Genomic DNA, 21,576 nt, shown 5'->3' on the forward strand with positions numbered 1-21,576 from the left:
TTAGTGGTAGTCATAATTTGAAGTGAGATTAAAAACACAGTTTTTATTATGCACAACATTGCCTCCCAGTCCAGGTACGATCAGTACTAAAAGCATCTGTACAATGGTAGTTGTAGAGGCAGCAGATTCAATACAGTACATTATCATGTATGTGACATGGGGATACCACGGTTTTATACTTGGGTATAGAATCAAAATAACATTATAATTAATTGTATTACTTCCTTTTTAAAGTCTTCACCAGAATTACATGTATACGTCTATTCATTTGAATCTGATGCATAGGATCCGCTGTGATTTTGCACAAAAAAGTGCAAATACTGTGCAGTTCAATGTAAAGTTATTGTACTATATTTATCCACATGAAAATATGTTTGCAGTCTTAATGTCTGGAGTCATCAAAGTTGATTTGATGACTTGCCTTGGTGAAACTGAAAGCATCAAAACCCTAGAAAAGCACAAGGACAGCACGCTTCTGAAAGTAGAAAGACAGAAGGATGTCGTCAGCGATTATAGGAGTCCTTCCCTCTCTCTCTATCTGCTTCAAGCAGAGCTGGTCACCTTCCTGTGATGCCAGTTGGTGTTTCACCAGTTAAGTTGGAAAGCTCACACAAGCAAAAGTCCCCCAGTATCACGCCACATTTTCAGTGGTCTCCGAGGGCAAGACCATCTTCTCCTTCTCCTCGTCACTGTCCACAGTGATGGGTAAAGGGTCATACTGACGTCGATAGAGCAGCCGTGTCACCAGTGTGATTATGAACATCTCCAGAATCAGCAGCTGTTGACTCATCACTGTGGAGATATGAGGAGGGTTGAGACAGGTGTTACAAGTGGGAAACAAAAACCTCCCAATATAGGTCTATTCATCTTAAATCTCCCTGAAACCACTCAGCCTTTCTTCATGTGTTGTAAGGGCACCGACATTTCAAAACATAAATAAATCACCAGGTCAGGGGTCAAGAGGCCAATCCCTGAATGATCTCTGTACCCATGCACAAATCTTCTAAAGATTCTCTTCAATAACCTTTCAAAATGAGGAGTGTCTGTTTTATAGTTTTCACTGGACATTGGGGAAAAGGGGGAAGTGAAAGAGTCAGGAAGAAAAAACCTTCAATTACATCAAAGTGATGTGAAAGTGCATCAATTAGTAATGACCGACAGGGAAATTAACAATTGGTAAAATCGGTATAGTTACAGTATACTTGTCTGTTGTTTCCAGTTCACCAGAAAGATACTTACGGTATCCACGGGCCTGAGAGGAATAGGGAGGTGCGCAGGCGATAGTGCCGTTCATGGCCAGGATGTTAATGATGGCTGACTGCAGCTGACTCAGCACCAGCACCAGCTGCAGGGACACACGTGACGTTGTGAGTTAAAGAGAAAATCACATTTTGAGTCTTCCAGGAATGAGGAGTAGTGACAGTAAAACAGAAGCGAAAGAATGGTAGAGGAGGTTTTAAAAGAAGAGGTTTTAAAAAGCATCCTACATCTGGCAACCTACTGCTTTTTCCTCATGTGGAAACTGGAGTAAGCCACTACTAGCTGGCTGAAAGCTGTTCCACCTGTTTCGGGTTGAATCAGTTTCCTGTTCCAACTCAAAGCTGAAATTGTATTGAATTCTGGAGAACGGCACATATACTAAGTACAAATACTAGCCATACAGTACATCTCCAGGATTGGCACTCCTAGACAAATTTCACACTAAGGCTTAGGATTTTAAACATACATTTCTAAAACTATCCTAATTCGGGTGAACTGGAATGTGACCCTTACTTACTTATTACCGGTTGATGGTTTTCTGTAAAGGTCATTTTCTGAATGAACGCATTAACTATGTCTTCAAATACATTTCAAATACGATTTCCACTACCACGGTAGTTATGCCATCACTCTTTTTAACAAACACTTTGGTTTTACAAATACTGCAATGAGTGTAAGTGTAACATTCCAAATCCTATTACAAGTGCTTCATTTCAGCTGTGCATCAGATACGTTAACACAAATGATGGGTCTGTGTCCAGACCAATTTCAGGACAACAGGTAAAAAGCTTAATTGACAATGAATCGTCTTAGGTTTTATTGTAACTTAAAAAGGTGCATTGTGTAGGATTTAGTGACATCTAGCAACAAGGTTGCAGATTGCAACCAACTGAATACACCTCCCTCACCCCTCCCTTTCCAAGCGTGTAGGATAGCCTGAGCCAATAGTTGCCATAACAATGTGAAAGGCCCTCTCTAGAGCCAGTGTTCTAGTTTGTCCTTTCTAGGCTACTGTAGAAACATGGCAGTGCAACATGGTGGACTCTGTGGAGGACCTGCCCCCTATGTAATTATGAAGCTAACAAAAACACAATGATTTGTAATTACAGGTGATAATACATGAAAACATACACTACATTCCATTTCTGCTCTTAGTGCCCCTAAATTCTATACGCTGTACCTTTAAGGCCTTGTAGAGGCAAGCAGGAACATGGTCAAAGTTTTGTTTTGGAAACAAATTGTTAGGGCAATTCAAACATTATACAAACAATCATACATACCTATCAAACAAACTCAAAGGATAAAGTGTATGAAATTTACAGTGAAAACATTACTGACTGATACAACGATAGTGCAGTTTGCCCTCATCGAATACCTGGTACATGGCGTATTTGGGGATGATCTTGAGGCTCCGCAGGGTGATGCGTACGTGCATAAACATGATGGCAACAGGCCAGAGAGCGATGATGGTCAGGATACCCACAAAAGGATTAATCCAAATAGCAGCCCCAGTGATATTCAGCTACAAACAAAAAAATAATGCGCTCATCATCTTTTCTGCGTTAGCTCATACAATAAACCGAATAGTCCAATGAATCTCCAAATTGAACAAAGCATTTACTAAATCCCATAAGGCCCTTTCTTGGTTCCTTTTTAGAATTTTTTTTAAATGTCTGTTCCCCAATGTAACCTTTTCCCAGATCTTGTTCTTAAGCTTTGTATGTTGCACACTTTGTTTTGAGGGATCTCAATGTAACATTTGTATAACTACATCTGTGAAGTTCCTTTAGAGTTAGTGTCAAAACTAGGACCACTAAAAAGGTATCCAAACACATAACATCAAAGAATCATCTTCTCGCTATTCTTTGAGAGTTGCATTATTTTGATACTTCAGGACAGATTTTAATTAAAAAATCAGAAACAACAAACTGCACATTTAAAATGAACAAGGCCACATAAGTGTGCTTGTCTACTTTTTTTCATTCTGTGAGCTGGTGCCATGAAGGTAGTCTTTTTGGCAGGACTCACGTCAGTGAGATCAAAGTTCCCATTGGTCCACAGGATAATGGAGAGAATAGTGAAGACCATCTTCATCAAAGCAAACTGGAAGGAGCCCAACTTAAGGAGGAAAAGACTCCGCCTGATTTCACGAGGAAAGAAAATCACAGCTCTCACAGACTACCATGTCAGAGTTTTCACTGCAGTAAAGTCAGTAAATGCATCATTGTTTAGAAATAAAAAAAACTTTATAAATCTGTATAAACAATGTAAATGTTTAGCTGTAAATGTCCAGTTGGAACAAAATTAAATTGAAAGGTACATCGATCTGGGAACTCTGTGACCCCTCTGCCCTTAGAGGGGGCAATGACCTTAAGTTGCTGATTTTGGTGACAGTGCTACTGAACAAACTTGCAAAACAAGAGCATAGACAGGCCATGTTTAAGAAAAGTTGAGTGACCAGAGGTTCATTAATCCTGGCTAACAAGCTGGCTAACATGCACACAATATGCCTAAAGAGTAAAATTATAGATTTTCTGCAGATTTTTTGCACAACCCTCTTTCCCCAGTTTCTCAGAAAATTACCAAGGATTTGCCAAACATTTCTCGTTGTGTGGGTGAGAGCGTGAGTGTGGCGGGTGCGTGTGATGGGGGGATCCAACATAGGAACACACTGTTAATAAAAATTCATTGGAATTAACTCAAATTTGGAGCATTGATTTTCTTCAGATGTTGTGGTTCAGAAGCACAAGTCTGTGTGTACCTGGTGATAGGGACCCTTGGAAGGCATGGACAGCAGCAGCAGCATGGTCCTGTGCTTATCCTGAAGGTCTTCTTCGCTGACTGCTTCACAAAGGCCTCATCCCCCCCACACTCCTCTATCATCAGAACCAAGAACTTGAAGACAACAATAGCGAAGTATCTGCAGAGAGGACGAGAGGTTTCATTCACATACCCACCTACCAACCCACATCAGATTACTTGTGAGACTGATGACTGAGATTACAGAAGACAATGTAGAAAGGATAGAGAGAAAAACAGGAAGATTCCCCTGATACTGTCAACCATCCAGATCCAAAACTGTGACAAATTCCACAGAAACAAACTAAACTAGAAAATGCATTTCCTGAAGGAAATACCAGTGCATGAAATGCAAAAGTTAAGATTGGAAGAATAAAAGAAAGAAAAGTGAAAGAAGGAAATAAGAAAGTAAAGAAGAGTGAAGAAAGGAGAGAAGAGAGGAAGAAGGAAAGAAGAAAGGAAAGAAGAGTGAAAGAAGGAAAGAAGAAAAGAAAGAAGAGTGGAAGAAGGAAAGAAGAAAAGAAATAAGAGTGAATAATGAAAGAAGAAAGGAAAGAAGAGTGAAAGAAGGAAAGAAGAGTTGAAGAAGGAAAGAAGAAAAGAAAGGAGAGTGAAAGAAGGAAAGAAGAAAGGAAAGAAGAGTGAAGAAAGGAAAGAAAAGTGGAAGAAGGAAAGTAGAGTGGAAGAAGGAAAAAAGAAAGGCAAGAAGAGTGGAAGAAGGAAAGAAAAATGGAAGAAGGAAAGAAGAAAGGAAAGAAGAGTGGAAGAAGGAAAGAAGAGTGAACAAGAGTGGCTCTGGATATAAAGAGAGAGTGAAAATATTGAAAAAAGATGATAAAAATGGAGTGAAGAAGAGAGATTGAGTGTGAGAGAAAGTAGACTGAGAGGGATAGAGAGAAAGATGGAGAGATGGAGAGAAAAAAAAGTAGAGAATGAATGTTCCTAGTTACAGTTAAATTGAGAGGGACAGAGAGAAGAGGTTCCTTTGATTTGGCGCAGGTGTCAGTGAAGCACAGGTGCAAGCCAGTTTAATTATGATGTCATAATGGCCCAATGTAAGTCAATGGGAAATTTTGTATTAGTTTTTATTTAATATCTTATGCTATGTAAAGTGAAAAATACATAGCATAAGTGTCCTTTACAAGACCTACGCGACAAAGTTTGAACGAAGTTTGTAAGTTAAGCGGTTCGAGCTGAATTAATCGCAGAAAAAGGTAAGAAGAATAACTAGAAAATGCATTTCCTGAAGGAAATACCAGTGCATGAAATGCAAAAGTTAGGAAAGGAAGAAGAAAAGAAAGAAGAGTGAAAGAAGGAAATAAGAAAGGAAAGAAGAGTGGGAGAAGGAAAGAAGAAAGGAAAGAAGAGTGAAGAAAGGAGAGAAGAGAGGATGAAGGAAAGAAGAGTGAAAGAATGAAAGAAGAAAAGAAAGAAGAGTGAAGAAAGGAAAGAAGAGTGGAAGAAGAAAAGAAAGAAGAGTGAAGAAAGGAAAGAAGAGTGAAAGAAGGAAAGAAGAGTGGAAGAGAGAAAGAGAGTGAAAATATTGAAAAAAGGAGATAAAAATGGAGTGAAGAAGAGAGATTGAGTGTGAGAGAAAGTAGACTTAGAGGGATAGAGAGAAAGATGGAGAGATGGAGATAAAAAAAAGTAGAGAATGGAAGGTGTCTTAATGTTCCTAGTTACAGTTAAATTGAGAGGGACAGAGAAGAGGTTCCTTTGATTTGGTGCAGCTGTCAGTGAAGCACAGGTGCAAGCCAGTTTAAAGACCCTATTATGATGTCATAATGGCCCAATGTAAGTCAATGGGAAAATTTAGATTAGTTTTTATTTAATATCTTAAAAAGTATAAAGTTTAGAAAAGTGAAAAATACATAGCATAAGTGTCCTTTACAAGACCTACGCGACAAAGTTTGAATGAAGTTTCTACGTTAAGCGGTTCGGGCTGAATTAATCGCAGAAAAAGGTAACAAGAATAAGAAGAAGAAGCCTAGGAATAACAATACAGGGCATTTCATGCACTGTAACTAGAAAATGCATTTCCTGAAGGAAATACCAGTGCATGAAATGCAGAAGTTAAGAAAGAACGAATAAAAGAAAAGAAAAGTGAAAGAAGGAAGGAAGAAAGGAAAGAACTGTAAAAGAAGGAAAGAAGAGTGGAAGAAGGAAAGAAGAAAGGAAAGAAGAGTGAAGAAAGGAAAGAAGAGTGGAAGAAAGAAAGAAGAGTGGAAGAAAGGAAGAAGAAAGGAAAGAAGAGTGAAGAAAGAAATTTAGAGTGGAAGAAGGAAAGAAGAGTGAAGAAAGAGAAGAAGAGTGGAAGAAGGGAAGAAGAGCCGAAGAAGATAAGAAAAGAAAGAAGAGTGAAAGAAGGAAGGAAAAAAGTAAGAAGAGTGGAAGAAGGGAAGAAGAAAGGAAAGAAGAGTGGAAGAAGGAAAGAAGAAAGTAAAGAAGAGTAGAAAGAAGGAAAGAAGAAAGGAAAGAAGAGAGGAAGAAACAAAGTAAGGAAAGAAGAGTGAACAAGAGTGGCTCTGGATAAAAACAGTAAAGAGAGAGTGAAAATGTTGAAAGAAGGAGAAAAAAAAGAGTGAGAGAGATGGAGTGTGAGAGAAAGTAGAGTGAGAGTGATAGAGAGAAAGAAGGAGAGAGAGAAAAAAGTAGAGTATGTAAGGTGTCTCTTAATATTCCTAGTTATACAGTTGAATGGAGAGGTACAGAGAGAAGAGGACCCTTGGAGGCTTGCCGCAGGTGTCAGTGAAGCACAGGTGCAAGCCAGTTTAATTACCCTATTATGATGTCATAATGGCCCAATGTAAGTCAATGGGAACATTTAGATTCGTTTTTCTTTAATAACTTAAAAAGTATAAAGTTTAGAAAAGTGAAAAATACATAGCAAGACCTACGCGACAAAGTTTGAATGAAGTTTCTACGTTAAGCGGTTCGAGCTGAATTAATCGCAGAAAAAGGTAAGAAGAATAATAAGAAGAAAATGCCTAGGAATAACAATACAGGGCATTTCATGCACTGTAACTAGAAAATGCATTTCCTGAAGGAAATACCAGTGCATGAAATGCAAAAGTTAGGAAAGGAAGAAGAAAAGAAAGAAGAGTGAAAGAAGGAAAGAAGAAAGGAAAGAAGAGTGGAAGAAGGAAAGAAGAAATGAAAGAAGAGTGAAGAAAGGAGAGAAGAGAGGATGAAGGAAAGAAGAGTGAAAGAAGGAAAGAAGAAAAGAAAGAAGAGTGAAGAAAGGAAAGAAGAGTGGAAGAAGATAAGAAAGAAGAGTGAAGAAAGGAAAGAAAAGTGAAAGAAGGAAATAATAGTTGAAGAAGGAAAGAAGAAAGGAAAGAAGAGTGAAAGAAGGAAATAAGAAAGGAGAGTGAAGAAAGGAAAGAAAAGTGAAAGAAGGAAAGAAGAGTGGAAGAAGGAAAGAAGAGTGGAAGAAGGAAAGAAGAGTGAACAAGAGTGAAAGAGAAAAAGAGAGTGAAAATATTGAAAAAAGGAGATAAAAATGGAGTGAAGAAGAGAGATTGAGTGTGAGAGAAAGTAGACTGAGAGGGATAGAGATGGAGAGAAAAAAAAGTAGAGAATGGAAGGTGTCTTAATGTTCCTAGTTACAGTTAAATTGAGAGGGACAGAGAAGAGGTTCCTTTGATTTTGCGCAGGTGTCAGTGAAGCACAGGTGCAAGCCAGTTTAAAGACCCTATTATGATGTCATAATGGCCCAATGTAAGTCAATGGGAAAATTTAGATTCGTTTTTATTTAATATCTTAAAAAGTATAAAGTTTAGAAAAGTGAAAAATACATAGCATAAGTGTCCTTTACAAGACCTACGCGACAAAGTTTGAATGAAGTTTCTACGTTAAGCGGTTCGGGCTGAATTAATCGCAGAAAAAGGTGAGAAGAAGAAGAAGAAGAAGAAGAAGCCTAGGAATAACAATACAGGGCATTTCATGCACTGTAATAAGAAGAAGAAAATGCCTAGGAATAACAATACAGGGCATTTCATGCACAGTAATAAAATGCTTCAGCGATTCCAGCTGTCTGAGCCCTCTTTCTACAGAGAGTTCAGAGCAATTACACTGATGAAGTCTGATGTTTTTCATAGGCATCAACACAAAAACACTTGTGGGCAGATCATTATCTGTGGTGTAACTCACGTTGCGGATGTCATGTCAGTAAACATCGTGGCCCTTGGGATCCACATGCCCAAACAAGACATGGTGCCAATTATCTGGAGAATAACAGTTTCATGTTAATGGAGTGGAATGGAGTTTAGTTATCAATGATGACATGTCTTGACTTGACTAATTGTCTTGGCACAGGCTGCATAAAATATTTCCATATCTCTGAGGGACAAAGGGAGGGATGATGTGGGGAAACTGACCGGAGCCGCTCCGTTCACCCAGATGATGATGCTCTTCTTCTTGGCGGGGACTTTTTTGTAGATGTAAATGCACTCCTCGATGTAAACCAACATGGACACGGCCGCCATGAATGTGAGAACTGAGTACAGGATGATTCCAAAAATGTCTAATTCTGTGGGAGGAAGTAGTAGAACAAACTTAAACAACAGATTGAAGCAAATTTATTTTAAAATACACACACACACAAACAAACACAGACTTAAGTATAATAGTGAGTTTTTTAAAAACACACCCACACACACACTTAAGTTGAAAGCGACTTTATTTTAAAACACACACGCACACAAACAAACACAGACTTAAGTATAATAGTGACTTTATTTAAACACACACACTTAAGTTGAAAGCGACTTTATTTTAAAACGCACACGCACACAAACCAACACAGACTTAAGTGTAATAGTGACTATTTAAACACACACACACACACACACACACACACACACACACACACACACACACACACACACACACACACACACACACACACACTAGTGACTTTATTTAAAAAACACACCACGGCATGGTTGGTCATTTGATAAAGGTTCTTAAGGGGAGGCACAAGAGGTTATTCAAGTTTGTTTGCAGGGGTGTCACGTGATCAGCTGGACAAGATGGCAGCCTAAGTCCTTAGCTCCTAGCCCAGCCTTGCCGAATTGTTGAATTTATTATAGTAACTAGTATCAGAATTGCACTCATTCGTGCTTACCAAAGTTAATTTATCCACTATGGCTTCGAAGAACAAAGTTTCTAAACAGGACATTGATTCCATCGTCGAATCTTTAATGGAGAAGCAAAAAAGCTACTTCGAGCCTCGCCTTGCCCAGATCCAACAGGTGGGAATGGAGAATGTCCAGAAGCTAAGTGCTATCCATACTGAACTAGCATCGCTAACTGCTAGCATAAGCAACGTGAAATCAGATGTGGATAAACTCAAATGTAAGGTGGAGAACAACTGCAGCGCTCTTGATGGCCATGACCAAGCTTTTGGGGAACTAGAGCTGAAGATGGCAGATATGGAGGATAGAAGTCGAAGATGCAACATTCGGGTCATTGGGCTGAAAGAGAGACTGGAGGGCTCTAATGCTATCCACTACCTCACACACTCCCTCCATAAATGGTTCCCTGCTCTTGCAGACGTGCCTGTTGAAGTAATGAGCGCTCATCGAATCTACGGTGACGCTAAACGGGGTGACAGTCGTACTCTGATTTTCAATGTTCTCCGCTATACTACAAGACAGGCCATTTTGCGTGCTGCTAAAAAAGACCCGCTTATGGTTGATGGCCGGAAAGTCCGTTTCTCTCCGGACTACAGCAACTTCACTGTCAAGCGCCGTCAAGCATTCCATCAAGCTATGGATACAGCTCGGAACAAGTGTCTGGACTTTTTCCTACTTTATCCAGCAACGCTGAAAATCAAGGAGGGTGCACAGTACAGATCATTCACCTCACCAAGGGAGGCTGAAGACTACGTGAATTCTGCTGCTTCCATCAATGCTGCGACCACAGCCAGACCCCGCCAACACGACGGATAACCCCTACAGTGGCCATTAAGTGGATCAAAGTCGGAGACCGTTGGGAGCATGATGACATCGCTTTCCCGCAATAACTACCTGTGGAGCTTGGATCCTCTGCAAATGTGACCCAATGGTTTACTCTGCAATGAACTTCCACACTGTGTTTTTCTTCTTCTGTATTTACCTGCTTTCTATCGGAATCATTTTCTTCTTGCTTGGACCTGCTAAACTAGACGGCTAATCCGTTTGATCAAAATAAGGCGGTAAGCTTGTTTCAACATTTACGGTGCTGTTCAGCTATTGAATGTTCATGGTATGTTTGTTTGTGGTTTGCTTAATATTTAGGACTATGTGTTATAGTCATTGTGTTCTGCTCTCAATACTTTTGTTATCTGATCCGTTGTGAATCGAAACTAGTTACTGTGTTTGCTAGTAGTGCTATTTTGGGCTGGTGCCTTTAGCCCTTTAGCTGCCCCATATCCAACCTTGATCACAGACCTATGCTAAGATTAATGTTATTTCCCCTCGCGCCCCCCCTCATTTATTTTAATATGTGTTACTGTTTGTCTACGTCGTATATGTTTTGTGTAACTAGGGACTTAACTTTGGATGCAATGTTATTGTTTTTTAAGGAAATTGAAGGCGATCGTGATATGTGTTCAGTAACGTATCAACACTCTGAGCTATCCATTTTTGATAATGGGTGAACTAACGTTTTTGGTTTGGAACTGTGGCGGATTGAATGCTCCACATAAACGTGCCAGCACTTTGAGGGTACTGAAGAATAAGAAAGTTGACATAGCCTTGCTACAGGAAACACACCTACTACGCGCAGATGCCGGGCGTCTGGCAAATAGATTTTATCGTACCATAGCATTTTCTGCTTCAACCTCTAAGACGAAGGGTGTGGCCATAGTAGCTAAACGGAATCTCCCCCTTAAGGTGCTATCATCTTGGGCAGACGATGCAGGCAGGATTGTAATCACTAAAGTAGAATTCCATGCTAGAAAAATTGCACTTATCTCCGCGTATGCTCCAAATATTTTTGACAGTGCTTTCTACAATACCCTCACAACTGAAATGTTAGAATTGACTGATTATCCTTTCGTTGTTGGCGCAGATTTCAATGCCGTGTGGGACCCAGTTGTTGATAGATCTAACGCAACAGCCTCAAGGGAGCAGGGCCACGCCACTAACGCTCTTAAATCATGGGCTGATAGTTTGGGCCTTAAAGACATCTGGCGGACAGTTAATCCATCCTCTAAAGACTATACCTTTTTCTCAGGAAGACACAAATCATTTTCCAGAATTGACTTTCTTTTTGCATCCCCTCAACTTTTTCATAGTATCGATAAGGCAGTGTTACTCCCAATTGCTTTATCTGACCACAAAGGCATCTTTTGCTCCACCACACTGGGCAGTCTATCCAAGCGTGCAGCTAGATGGCGCTTTAATACATCTTTATTAAAAAATGAATCCTTTACAGCTCAGTTCATTTCAGAATTAAAGTTTTTTACAGACCTAAATGCTGGTTCAGTAGATGACCCCAGAGTTTTATGGGACGCGATAAAGGGTTTCATTAGGAGTAATACAGTGTTTTTCTCCTCTAATATGCGGAAAGCCAGGTCTCTACAGCTAGAGAACCTGGAAGCAGAATTCACCAGGCTCGATTCTATTCTGCAGCTCAAATTCTCAGATCAAGTGGCTTTAGAGCGTTCATTGGTCCGAAAAGAAATTAATAATATTTTAAAGCAAAAATCTGAATTTCAAATCCACAGGACAAGACAGCGATATTATTTCCATGGCGCTAGACCTAGTCATCTGCTTGCCATGAAAATTAGAACAAGTGAGTTTTTCTCAGATATACCTGCCATTAAAACTGAGGACGGTGATATCACTACTGAGCCTATTGAAATAAACAAAACATTTCAAACCTTTTATTCTGACCTGTATCAATCTGAAGTCACTCAAGGCAAAAATGTATCTGATGCATGGTTGAACCAACTAGACCTGCCCCAGCTTTCTGAATGGGACTCAACTAGCCTTGATAAATCAATCTCCGTAGAGGAGTTGAGAGGGGCGGTGCAAAGCATGAACAGAAACCGTTCTCCAGGCTTGGACGGGGTCCCGCCGGAGTTTTATGTGTTTTTTTGGGAACAATTGAGTCCTTTCTTTCTTCATATGATCAATTTTTCTATTGAAAAGGGTGGATTCTCAAGGGATGTTAACACTGCCTTGATTTCTTTACTTATGAAAAAAGACAAGAACCCCACTGAATGTTCTAGCTACCGTCCTCTTAGTCTTTTAAACTCTGACGTAAAGATTTTTGCAAAGCTCCTTGCTCTTCGTCTTGAGCCCCACATGCCGGAATTAGTCAGTTCTGATCAAACAGGCTTTATAAAATCAAGGATGGCATCAGATAATATCAGGCGTCTCTTGCATATCATTGATGCTGCACCAGGCTGTGAGACACCAATGTCACTTCTATCACTTGACGCAATGAAAGCTTTTGACAGATTAGAATGGTCATTTTTATGGTCTGTCCTCGAGGCAATGGGCTTTGGCTCCACTTTCATTGGAATGGTGAAAGTTCTATACTCAAACCCCTCAGCACAAGTGTTAACAGGTCAAACTTTCTCCTCTTTGTTTCCAGTCAGTAGGTCCTCCCGCCAGGGATGTCCATTGAGCCCTGCACTGTTTGTCCTCTCTCTTGAGCCTCTGGCCCAGGCTGTTCGTCTGTCCAACATGGTCTCACCTATATGTATTCGTGATACACAGCACAAGCTTTCATTATTTGCAGATGATGTGATGGTGTTTCTTGAACATCCCAACCAGTCTCTACCCCACCTTTTATCCATCTGTGAGGAGTTTGGGAAGTTATCAGGGTTCAAAATTAACTGGTCAAAGTCTGCGCTTATGCACTTAAACGATAGTGCCAGGAAATCAGTCACCCCTGTTAATATACCACTAGTAGGGCAGTTAAAATATTTAGGAATTGAGGTCTTTCCATCCTTAAACCAGATTGTCAAGCACAATTATTCATTGGCATTTACTAATGTTTTGAAGGATATGGACAGATGGATTAGTCTTCCCATGTCTATTCAAGCCCGTATTTCTATCATAAAAATGAATGTTTTGCCTAGGATAAATTTTGTCAGTTCCATGGTCCCTCTTCCCCCTCCATCTGATTATTGGAGTAAGCTTCAATCTGCCGTCTCTAAATTTATATGGAAAAGAAAGCGGCCACGCTTGAAGATGTCCATTCTGCAGAGGAGGAGGGAGGACGGTGGTCTCTCTGTTCCCGATTTCAAATTGTATTTCTGGTCATTCGTCCTAAGGCCTCTGCTCACCTGGTTTAACCCATCCATCTCAGTTTCCTGGCGCTCTTTAGAGAGCAGCATGATAGAGCCATGGAATCTCCATGATGTGCTTTTTGTCAATATTTCTAATAAACAATGCCAACTGCGCTTTGGCCCCGTAATTTCTCATCTAATTGGAACCTGGAGAATGGTTGAGAAACACTGTCATATTTCAAACATTTGGCATACCCTTTCTCCGATATTCAAAAATAAAGCACTTCTTATTGGTGGGAGACCTATGTCTTCTCCACAGTGGGAACAAGGGGGTGTTCGCTATCTAAAAGATATTTTTAATAATTATGGACTACTCTCTTTCTCTGATATAAAAAATGCATTCAATCTGCCAGGTTCTTCTTTTTTCTTTTACCTACAGTTAAGATCAGCGCTCAAAGCGTACGGTGTCCCTTGGCAGGACCGTTTACCCACTCACCCTGTTCGGCAACTTTTTACATTACAGACTAAAACCAAAGGTATGGTCTCCAAACTCTATCAGTTTTTGGTGATACCTGACCGCTTTACACTTCCTGTGGAACGGGTCTGGGAAAGAGACTGCCCAGAATTAGATGAAGAATTTGATTGGCACGATGTGTGGTCTGACATCTCTCAAGTGTCACGCAATCCAGATCACCAGCAAATTCATTACAACTTTATACATAGGACGTATCTCACCCCTGTCAGATTGCACCACATGAAGTTTGTCAATGACCCCCTGTGTACCTTATGTCCACTGAAGGTGCAGGGCACATATCTTCATATGATATGGGACTGCCCTCCGGCCAGGTTATTTTGGAACCAAGTTGCATCCAAATTATCTACCTTGACTAATGTTACTGTGCCTCCTACTGTGAAGATGTTGATTTTGAATGACTTGTCTAGCTTAAAACTGTCTAAAACCCAAAAGCGTGTAATTTTTGCTGGACTGACTGCTGCCAAGAAAATGATTGCAACACGTTGGAAACCGCCTCACTCTATGTCAATCAAAGCCTGGTCCCTTTACTTTTTGGACGTTATATACCTGGAGCTGTCAACAGCTCGAATTAATGGTGCTTCAGAGAAAACTTTAGCTACTTGGCACAGTATTGCTGTTTCTTTGAAAGAAAGGGTGTAAACCTAAGCCTTAATCCAAAGATATTTTAGTTAAGTCCCATCCATTTGTCTATGTCCCTATGTCTGTATGTCATGTATGTCTGTCTCTTGTCTCTTTTCTGTCCTCCATATATTGGTGTATGTGTATTTTTATTATGTTGTTTTTATTTTCTTGTCTCCTTGATTTTCTGGCCACTTATATGGACTTATTTACATTTAATATGTATGTTTTGCTTTTTTGCTCTTCCTGTATGAATTCATTGTTATAAAAAATAAAAAACATTTGATCACAAAAAAAAAAAGTTTGTTTGCAATGTGCTGCTCTCCATTTTATTAACAAATGATGAGACGTGATTTCATATCTCCCTCATAAATTGTATATAGATAATCTTTACAAAATAAAATAATAAAATGTCTACCTTTCCAGATACTGGAAATAGGTGTTCTTGAAACAACAACAGCAAGGTCATAGGTTTAAAGGTCAGGGAATACAGATGCTGATTAAATACTGCTGTGTGTGCCGTGCTAAATGTGCTGTGTTATAGGTCACTTTTGAAATCAATATTATATTAACATTAATGTAAATTTGTGGTCATCCGAGTCAGCCAGGGAATGTAACGTATCAGGGTTCTTAAAATTTAAGTGATGTGAAGGGGACATTTTCTTATGTAGGAACTAGACCACAGAGATGCTTTGTTGAAATCTGGCCAAATTGAAATTTCAGAAGTTGTCCAGTCCTATCCAATAATTGTTTTCTTTTTGCTGTCCTCCCGTGTCAAAAGAAGTAAGTTTGAAACGAAGTAGGCCTAGGTAATCCTAGCAGCAGCCACATGCTATAAACTGTGTTGTATCATTTTACACTGTCAAACAGTGAGGTTATTTAAAATCCCCTAGTCAAACAGCAAATCACTGTAACATGCAAGAGGTAGCAAAGCTTCCGTTTTATGTAAAAAATAAACTTTGAGTTATTCCAATCATGCTATGCAGTGGAAAAGTGAATGTAGAGCTGTTTATGTGTTCTGAATTAGAATCTTGTGTTTTATGCCCCTCTTTTGTGCCCAATGATACTGCGTGAAATATTGAACTGTTTGTCTATTATTGTCTGGCTTAATGCCTTAGTTTCAGTAAGCTTCATCTGGCTACCGACGCTGTAGTCGCTATTGTCAAATTCACTAGTTTGCCTACCTGAGTGTTGGAGATGCTTGTGGTATATATGGCTAGTGTTGGAAATGCTTGTGGTTCAGATCTGCATCTGGATATTTTCCAAGTGCTCCGATACTACACTTTACTGGAATAAAGACAGATTGCTGCATCAACCACAAAATAAACCACCTTTTTCTTATTGATGACTAGAACAACCAGCAAGTAAAGTATTATGTCCAGACAGGTAGTTTCCTGTACCTGAATGAGTTCACTGAAGGATTTGTTTTGGGGTGTGGGTGAGACAGCTCCCAGCAGGCCCTACAAATGAGTAACAGAATGCTCTGTGATTCAGGGTTCTATCTGTAGGGCAGGACGGGAGTCCTTGGATTTTAAAAACACTAGTTGCAATTACTTATTAGGCATGGGTCAGTGGTTGTTAGATTATGCCTCTAACAATATTTGAGAACTGCAAATCCATTTGGTTGACTTTCCCACACCTGCTGGTGGTCTTATCTGTACCACCTCTCTCTGGTTAACCCCCTGTGCTTTTCCAGGTAAGGGTTAAACTAAAGGTACGCACACACACAAGTGACGCAAATCGCTTCCATCGCTTTCAGGGGGCATGGCGTAGCGTGTGGAAATAGCAAAACAGAATGGACTTGCGAGTTAGTTACCAGGCTAGCCAGCTAGTAGGCTATCAAGTCACTCTTTACATCAAAACTGTCATTCTGTTAAAGTAAGCCCAGGACTAAATATCTAACATACCAGGAACAACAACAACAACCCCTTACAAGGCCATCCAAGCCTTTCTTTTTAGCAAATTAAACGTCCGAAAAACGCCATAGTCCTGGAATTTTCCAACCGTCAGAGACAACACCAAACAATCTGATTGGCCGCTGCCAGCGAAATTCGCTCCCTATTTGCATAGGATTAAACTTTCCCCAACTTTTTTCGCTCGCTTCACCCAAGTCACTTGACTACGTCACAACAGAAATTAACAGGAATTTCGCTTCCGTCGTGTCGCTGTTAGAAGATAATTTTTTATTCATATTTGGGTTCATTTGAATGGTCTCAGTCTGAGTGGGCCTCTGGCTACGAAGTGCTTGGAGAGGGTTTGCAGCGACGGAGAGGGGTCTGCGTGTCTGCCTTAACGGACGACCATGAATGAGGCTTTAGTCTCCAGAACTAAAGTAGTCGCTAAAGTAGTCGCTATTGTGAAATTCACTAGTTTGCCCACCTGAGTGCTTGATTTAAAGCACTTGATAAGAAGCATGTTTGGCTTGATAGCTTGCTGTGGCTTTGTGGAGTGCCTATAGCTGAGAACATGTCCACTGACACCCCAAGAGAGCTTGTGTCTGAGGCCGTTAAAGGAATCAGAGCTTGGAATGCTAATGAAATGGGCATGTCTCAGATCTGTCAGATTGGAACGGATGTATGATTGGTAGGCATCTGAGGACAAAGGGCCAAGCATTTTGATTTGCTGCTCTGATAGGCTGTTGTTTCTTGCTGTAGTTGCAGCTCTTATTCTAAAAGAATGGGCTGAGTAGCAATGTGCCGGAAATCTTGATTTAATGAGGATGGATTTCAGGAGTGACTGGAACAAGCAGTGAGTGATCAGGGTGGGAGGAGAGTGCCTGCGGGGGCGACCTCTGGGAGCCTAAGCTGGACACGCGAAAACAGTATATATGGCTAGTGTTGGAGATGCTTGTGGTACATATGGCTAGTGTTGGAAATGCTTGTGGTTCAGATCTGCATCTGGATATTTTCCAAGTGCTCCGATACTGCACTTTACTGGAATAAAGACAGATTGCTGCATCAACCACAAAATAAACCACCTTTTTCTTATTGATGACTAGAACAACCAGCAAGTAAAGTATTATGTCCAGACAGGTTTTGTTTTGGGGTGTGGGTGAGACAGCTCCCAGCAGGCCCTACAAATGAATAACAGAATGCTCTGTGATTCAGGGTTCTATCTGTAGGGCAGGACGGGAGTCCTTGGATTTTAAAAACACTAGTTGCAATTACTTATTAGGCGTGGGTCAGTGGTTGTTAGATTATGCCTCTAACAATATTTGAGAACTGCAAATCCATTTGGTTGACTTTCCCACACCTGCTGGTGTTCTTATCTGTACCACCTCTCTCTGGTTAACCCCCTGTGCTTTTCCAGGCAAGGGTTAAACTAACGGTACGCACACACGCAAGTGACGCAAAGTGCTTCCATCGCTTTCAGGGGGCATGGCGTAGCGTGTAGAAATAGCAAAACAGAATGGACTTGCGAGTTAGTTACCAGGCTAGCCAGCTAGTAGGCTATCTAGTCACTCTTTACATCAAAACTGTCATTCTGTTAAAGTAAGCCCAGGACTAAATATCTAACATACCAGGAACAACAACAACCCCTTACAAGGCCATCCAAGCCTTTCTTTTTAGCAAATTAAACGTCCGAAAAACGCCATAGTCCTGGAATTTTCCAACCGTCAGAAACAACACCAAACAATCTGATTGGCCGCTGCCAGCGAAATTCGCTCCCCATTTGCATAGGATTAAACTTTCCCCAACTTTTTTCGCTCGCTTCACCAAAGTCACTTGACTACGTCACAACAGAAAGTAACAGGAATTTCGCTTCCGTCGGGTCGCTGTTAGAAGATTATTTTTTAGTCATATTTGGGTTCATTTGAATGGTCTCAGTCTGAGTGGGCCTCTGGCTACGAAGTGCTTGGAGAGGGTTTGCAGCGACGGAGAGGGGTCTGCGTGTCTGCCTAAACGGATGACCATGAATGAGGCTTTAGTCTCCAGAACTAGAAACAGGTTGTGACCGTGGAATATGTCAAAGGATAGAAATCGCCCAAAGGTAAGCAAACCTGTGCAACACTATTCCAAGAAGAAACCAGTTATTGAAAAGTAAGAGGGGTATTCGTCAAAACAGATTGTAGGCATCCAAAGAAATAACCCTAGGTCAGCCTACCTAACGGGTAGCATTACAACATTGAAAAACCAGGAACTAAGACTGAGTTCATAATTGAGTGGAGTCTGATTAATTAAGTTTTACCAAGACTTTAATAAATATTATATTTAAGAAAAGTGCAGAAAAACGAACACGCAGAAACCTTTGGCCACTCCCAAATTCCGACATTGGTTTGGAAAAGTGGTTCCTTACAGATCTTAGAATAAAGTGATTATGATTCCCTTTTATCTGGTGTTGGTTTGAGTAACTTATCATTTTGTCTCTGTTTCAGTGTTGTTAGATGCCTTAGCTCAGCCCTGTTTTATGTTGATGTATCGGTCCACCATCAGTGTCTGTGTTATGTCATAAAGCACTGCCTCCCGTTTCCAGGTTCTGCAAGTGTCCTTCGGCCAGTAATTGACACTCTCCGGGTCATGCAGTGTATGGGGCAAAGGGGTAGCTGCATTAAAAACAGATTTCTGCATCGGTCTGCATTCCCTGGCATTGTGAAGGATTTTTAATTAATGACTACATTCAACCTTCTCTGACTTCCACAGAAGTGGTTTTACGAGAGGAACATAACCGGAGACACATTTCCGAGAGGAAAAGTACTTACTGCAATGCATTCGATTCCCTGAACTATCATGACTGTCCCAATAGTCATCTCCCAAAGTGAATCCAGATGAGCCAAAAGAACACCCATTTCTGTTGCTGAATCACCACGCTGTTGCACCAACCGATGTGCGGTGGCAGCCTCAAACATCTAAAATATTATGACAAATGATGAGAAGTCTACTCATAAATCTAATAATAGGCAGATACTGGCAGTCATTAATCTGGGACTACAGACCTAGGATTTCTCTGCAATCTTAGCTTTTTTTATCCACATGGAATCAGCTCATCACTTCATAAATGTTTCAGCCTTTTAAAAAGCAACGGCACCCTTAAAGACTCCCTCGGGTGAAAAATCGCGTTTTAAACCTTGTTAACATGTCCATATGGTGTTTTTAATACACAACATATCATTAGGGAAATAAGCAGCCTAAGTGTTTCCACCTCGGAACTGCAGTGCAGGGACAATCTCATAAACACGGAATCAGACAGCCTGGGTTTCATATGGCACAAACCTAAGGAACCTGTCCTGCCAACTTGCCTGTCAGGAGGGTGGGGTAACGTCAGTTTAAATATAGTGCGATATTACTTGGATTTTTATCATTTCAATCTGGCAAAGTCAGAGCTGGTGGTTGGAATCAAAATTGATCTAACAGTAGCAACACATTATAAGCTGTTTGATAACATGGCCACCCCAAAGGCAGAGCTAATTTGCATATCCATAGATACGCACGTACTTAATGAGGCAAAGGTGCAAAGCTACATCCAACCTATTGTAAGGCAATGAAGTGATTTTTATCATCAAACAAACATATAGATATGTAATTCTGAGGAAGAGATGAGCTGTTATTGGTTTAATGTAAGGAGAAGGACTTTAATGTTTTTTGAGCTGTTAACTACATCAATGTGGATGTAGTGTGATGAAACACATCAATGCTGGTGCTAATATCAACAAAATTGGCATTTTTATAAAAATCGAAATTGTATGGTTTGAAAATGGCCTTACATACAATCCACTGTTAAAAATCATTCAAGACCAATGCTGACATAGATTCAACTTGTTGGTACCTATCTACATCATGATATTCAGAGCTAGGAGTGCAGTTACACTTTAATTTTATGCTGCCCTGCTCAAAATTCTGATATTCTACCAACAGATGACTGCATATGGGATGATACCACAAGAAGGCAATCAATGGCCAATCAATGCACAAAAATGTAAAACAAGCTAATTGTCTGTAGGCTGCCTACAGATGATTCTGTCTTGAAGTTGAAGTAGGCTTTTGTTGTTTTTTAACCTCCTATATCTCAATACCACTGGTATGCTAATCCTTAACCGTAAAAGGCAAAAGTTCATCGACTTATCACAAAGACTGATTTGATGAGTGCATTAACAAATAGACGCTTGCCTCAAAATATGCCCCAAAGGAACTACTCCACCCCCCTAATACAAAAATGAACAGGTGATGTTATACTATATATTGCCCTCAGACAAATAACTGTCAAGAACTTTGAAGTTCAATGACAGGAAGGCATTCTAACTTAAAGGTTTTAATCCATACACTTTTTGTTGAATTCAGCGAATTGTCCCCTAGCTGTCCGTTCAGTGTTTGAGCACCACAAAACCTCTGGTGTTCGTAAACAACCCTAGCTCTGTAAATGGGAAACAAACAGCGGCTCGGATCGAGCCACAAACCATCCCGGCCAATCAGCACGGAACGAAAAGTTGTAATTTGCTTGGTATTAACAACCAAGAAACCGAATCGGTACATATGAATCTAAATGATGGAAATAAGAGGCACTGTTCAGATTGGTGGACGGTTGTTTTCTTGTAGCCAAGAAAATGTTTTTAGTCCAGCTAACAAACCCTAACATATCATGCATCTCTGCCTATCTAGTTCGGCCAATGCCTCAACCAACATTCAACATTGCAGGCATCCACAGCACCTGCCAATGTACAAAACCCTGTGCTATGAGAAGTCGCGAGTCTGACAGGTCCAACTCAACACACGTATTAATGTACGCCTAGTTATAGATCCTTTTCCTTTCACGTATTTGTACTCACGTAAAATGATGTCGATTGCAACGGGTGGCTGCTGCCTGCACCGTGGGTCAAATGTTTGGTTTGTTACATCCATTCTGTGTTGGCTATTTGGGTATCCTTAGGATGACTAATAGGTAACCTTAAATACTTTACGAGTGTAATATTACTTTAATTAAATAGTGTATCTAGTATCAACTGTTATTGTTTTTCTCTTCACGACTATGCAAAAAGGCGCTAAAGTACAACTTCTTCCGAAGCTGTCTCCGTTATGAGAAAGCAGACAGAGCTTCAGCTACTTGTAGAAGTAAACCCGCCCCTGCCCCAAACAACGCTGCGAGCTACATAAATCGGATGATTTTCATTCAAACAAGCGATTATGTCAATTGCGCAATTATC

At 40.4% G+C, this 21,576-nt stretch overlaps 1 protein-coding gene across 1 annotated transcript; it reads right to left on the reverse strand.

The window, feature by feature from the left end:
- Window positions 1-631: 631 nt before the first annotated feature.
- Window positions 632-21,274, reverse strand: slc51a (solute carrier family 51 member A; the record flags this gene model as incomplete). The annotated part of the gene is made up of 8 exons (XM_080855433.1): window positions 632-792; window positions 1,240-1,345; window positions 2,636-2,782; window positions 3,289-3,400; window positions 4,022-4,180; window positions 8,212-8,285; window positions 8,439-8,590; window positions 21,202-21,274. 8 exons carry the CDS (start codon window positions 21,272-21,274, stop codon window positions 632-634), a joined length of 984 nt encoding a protein of 327 aa, XP_080711559.1.
- Window positions 21,275-21,576: the final 302 nt, after the last annotated feature.

This window comes from Sprattus sprattus (assembly GCF_963457725.1).
Source record: "Sprattus sprattus genome assembly, chromosome: 17".
In the NCBI taxonomy this organism is placed as follows: Eukaryota; Metazoa; Chordata; class Actinopteri; order Clupeiformes; family Clupeidae; genus Sprattus; species Sprattus sprattus.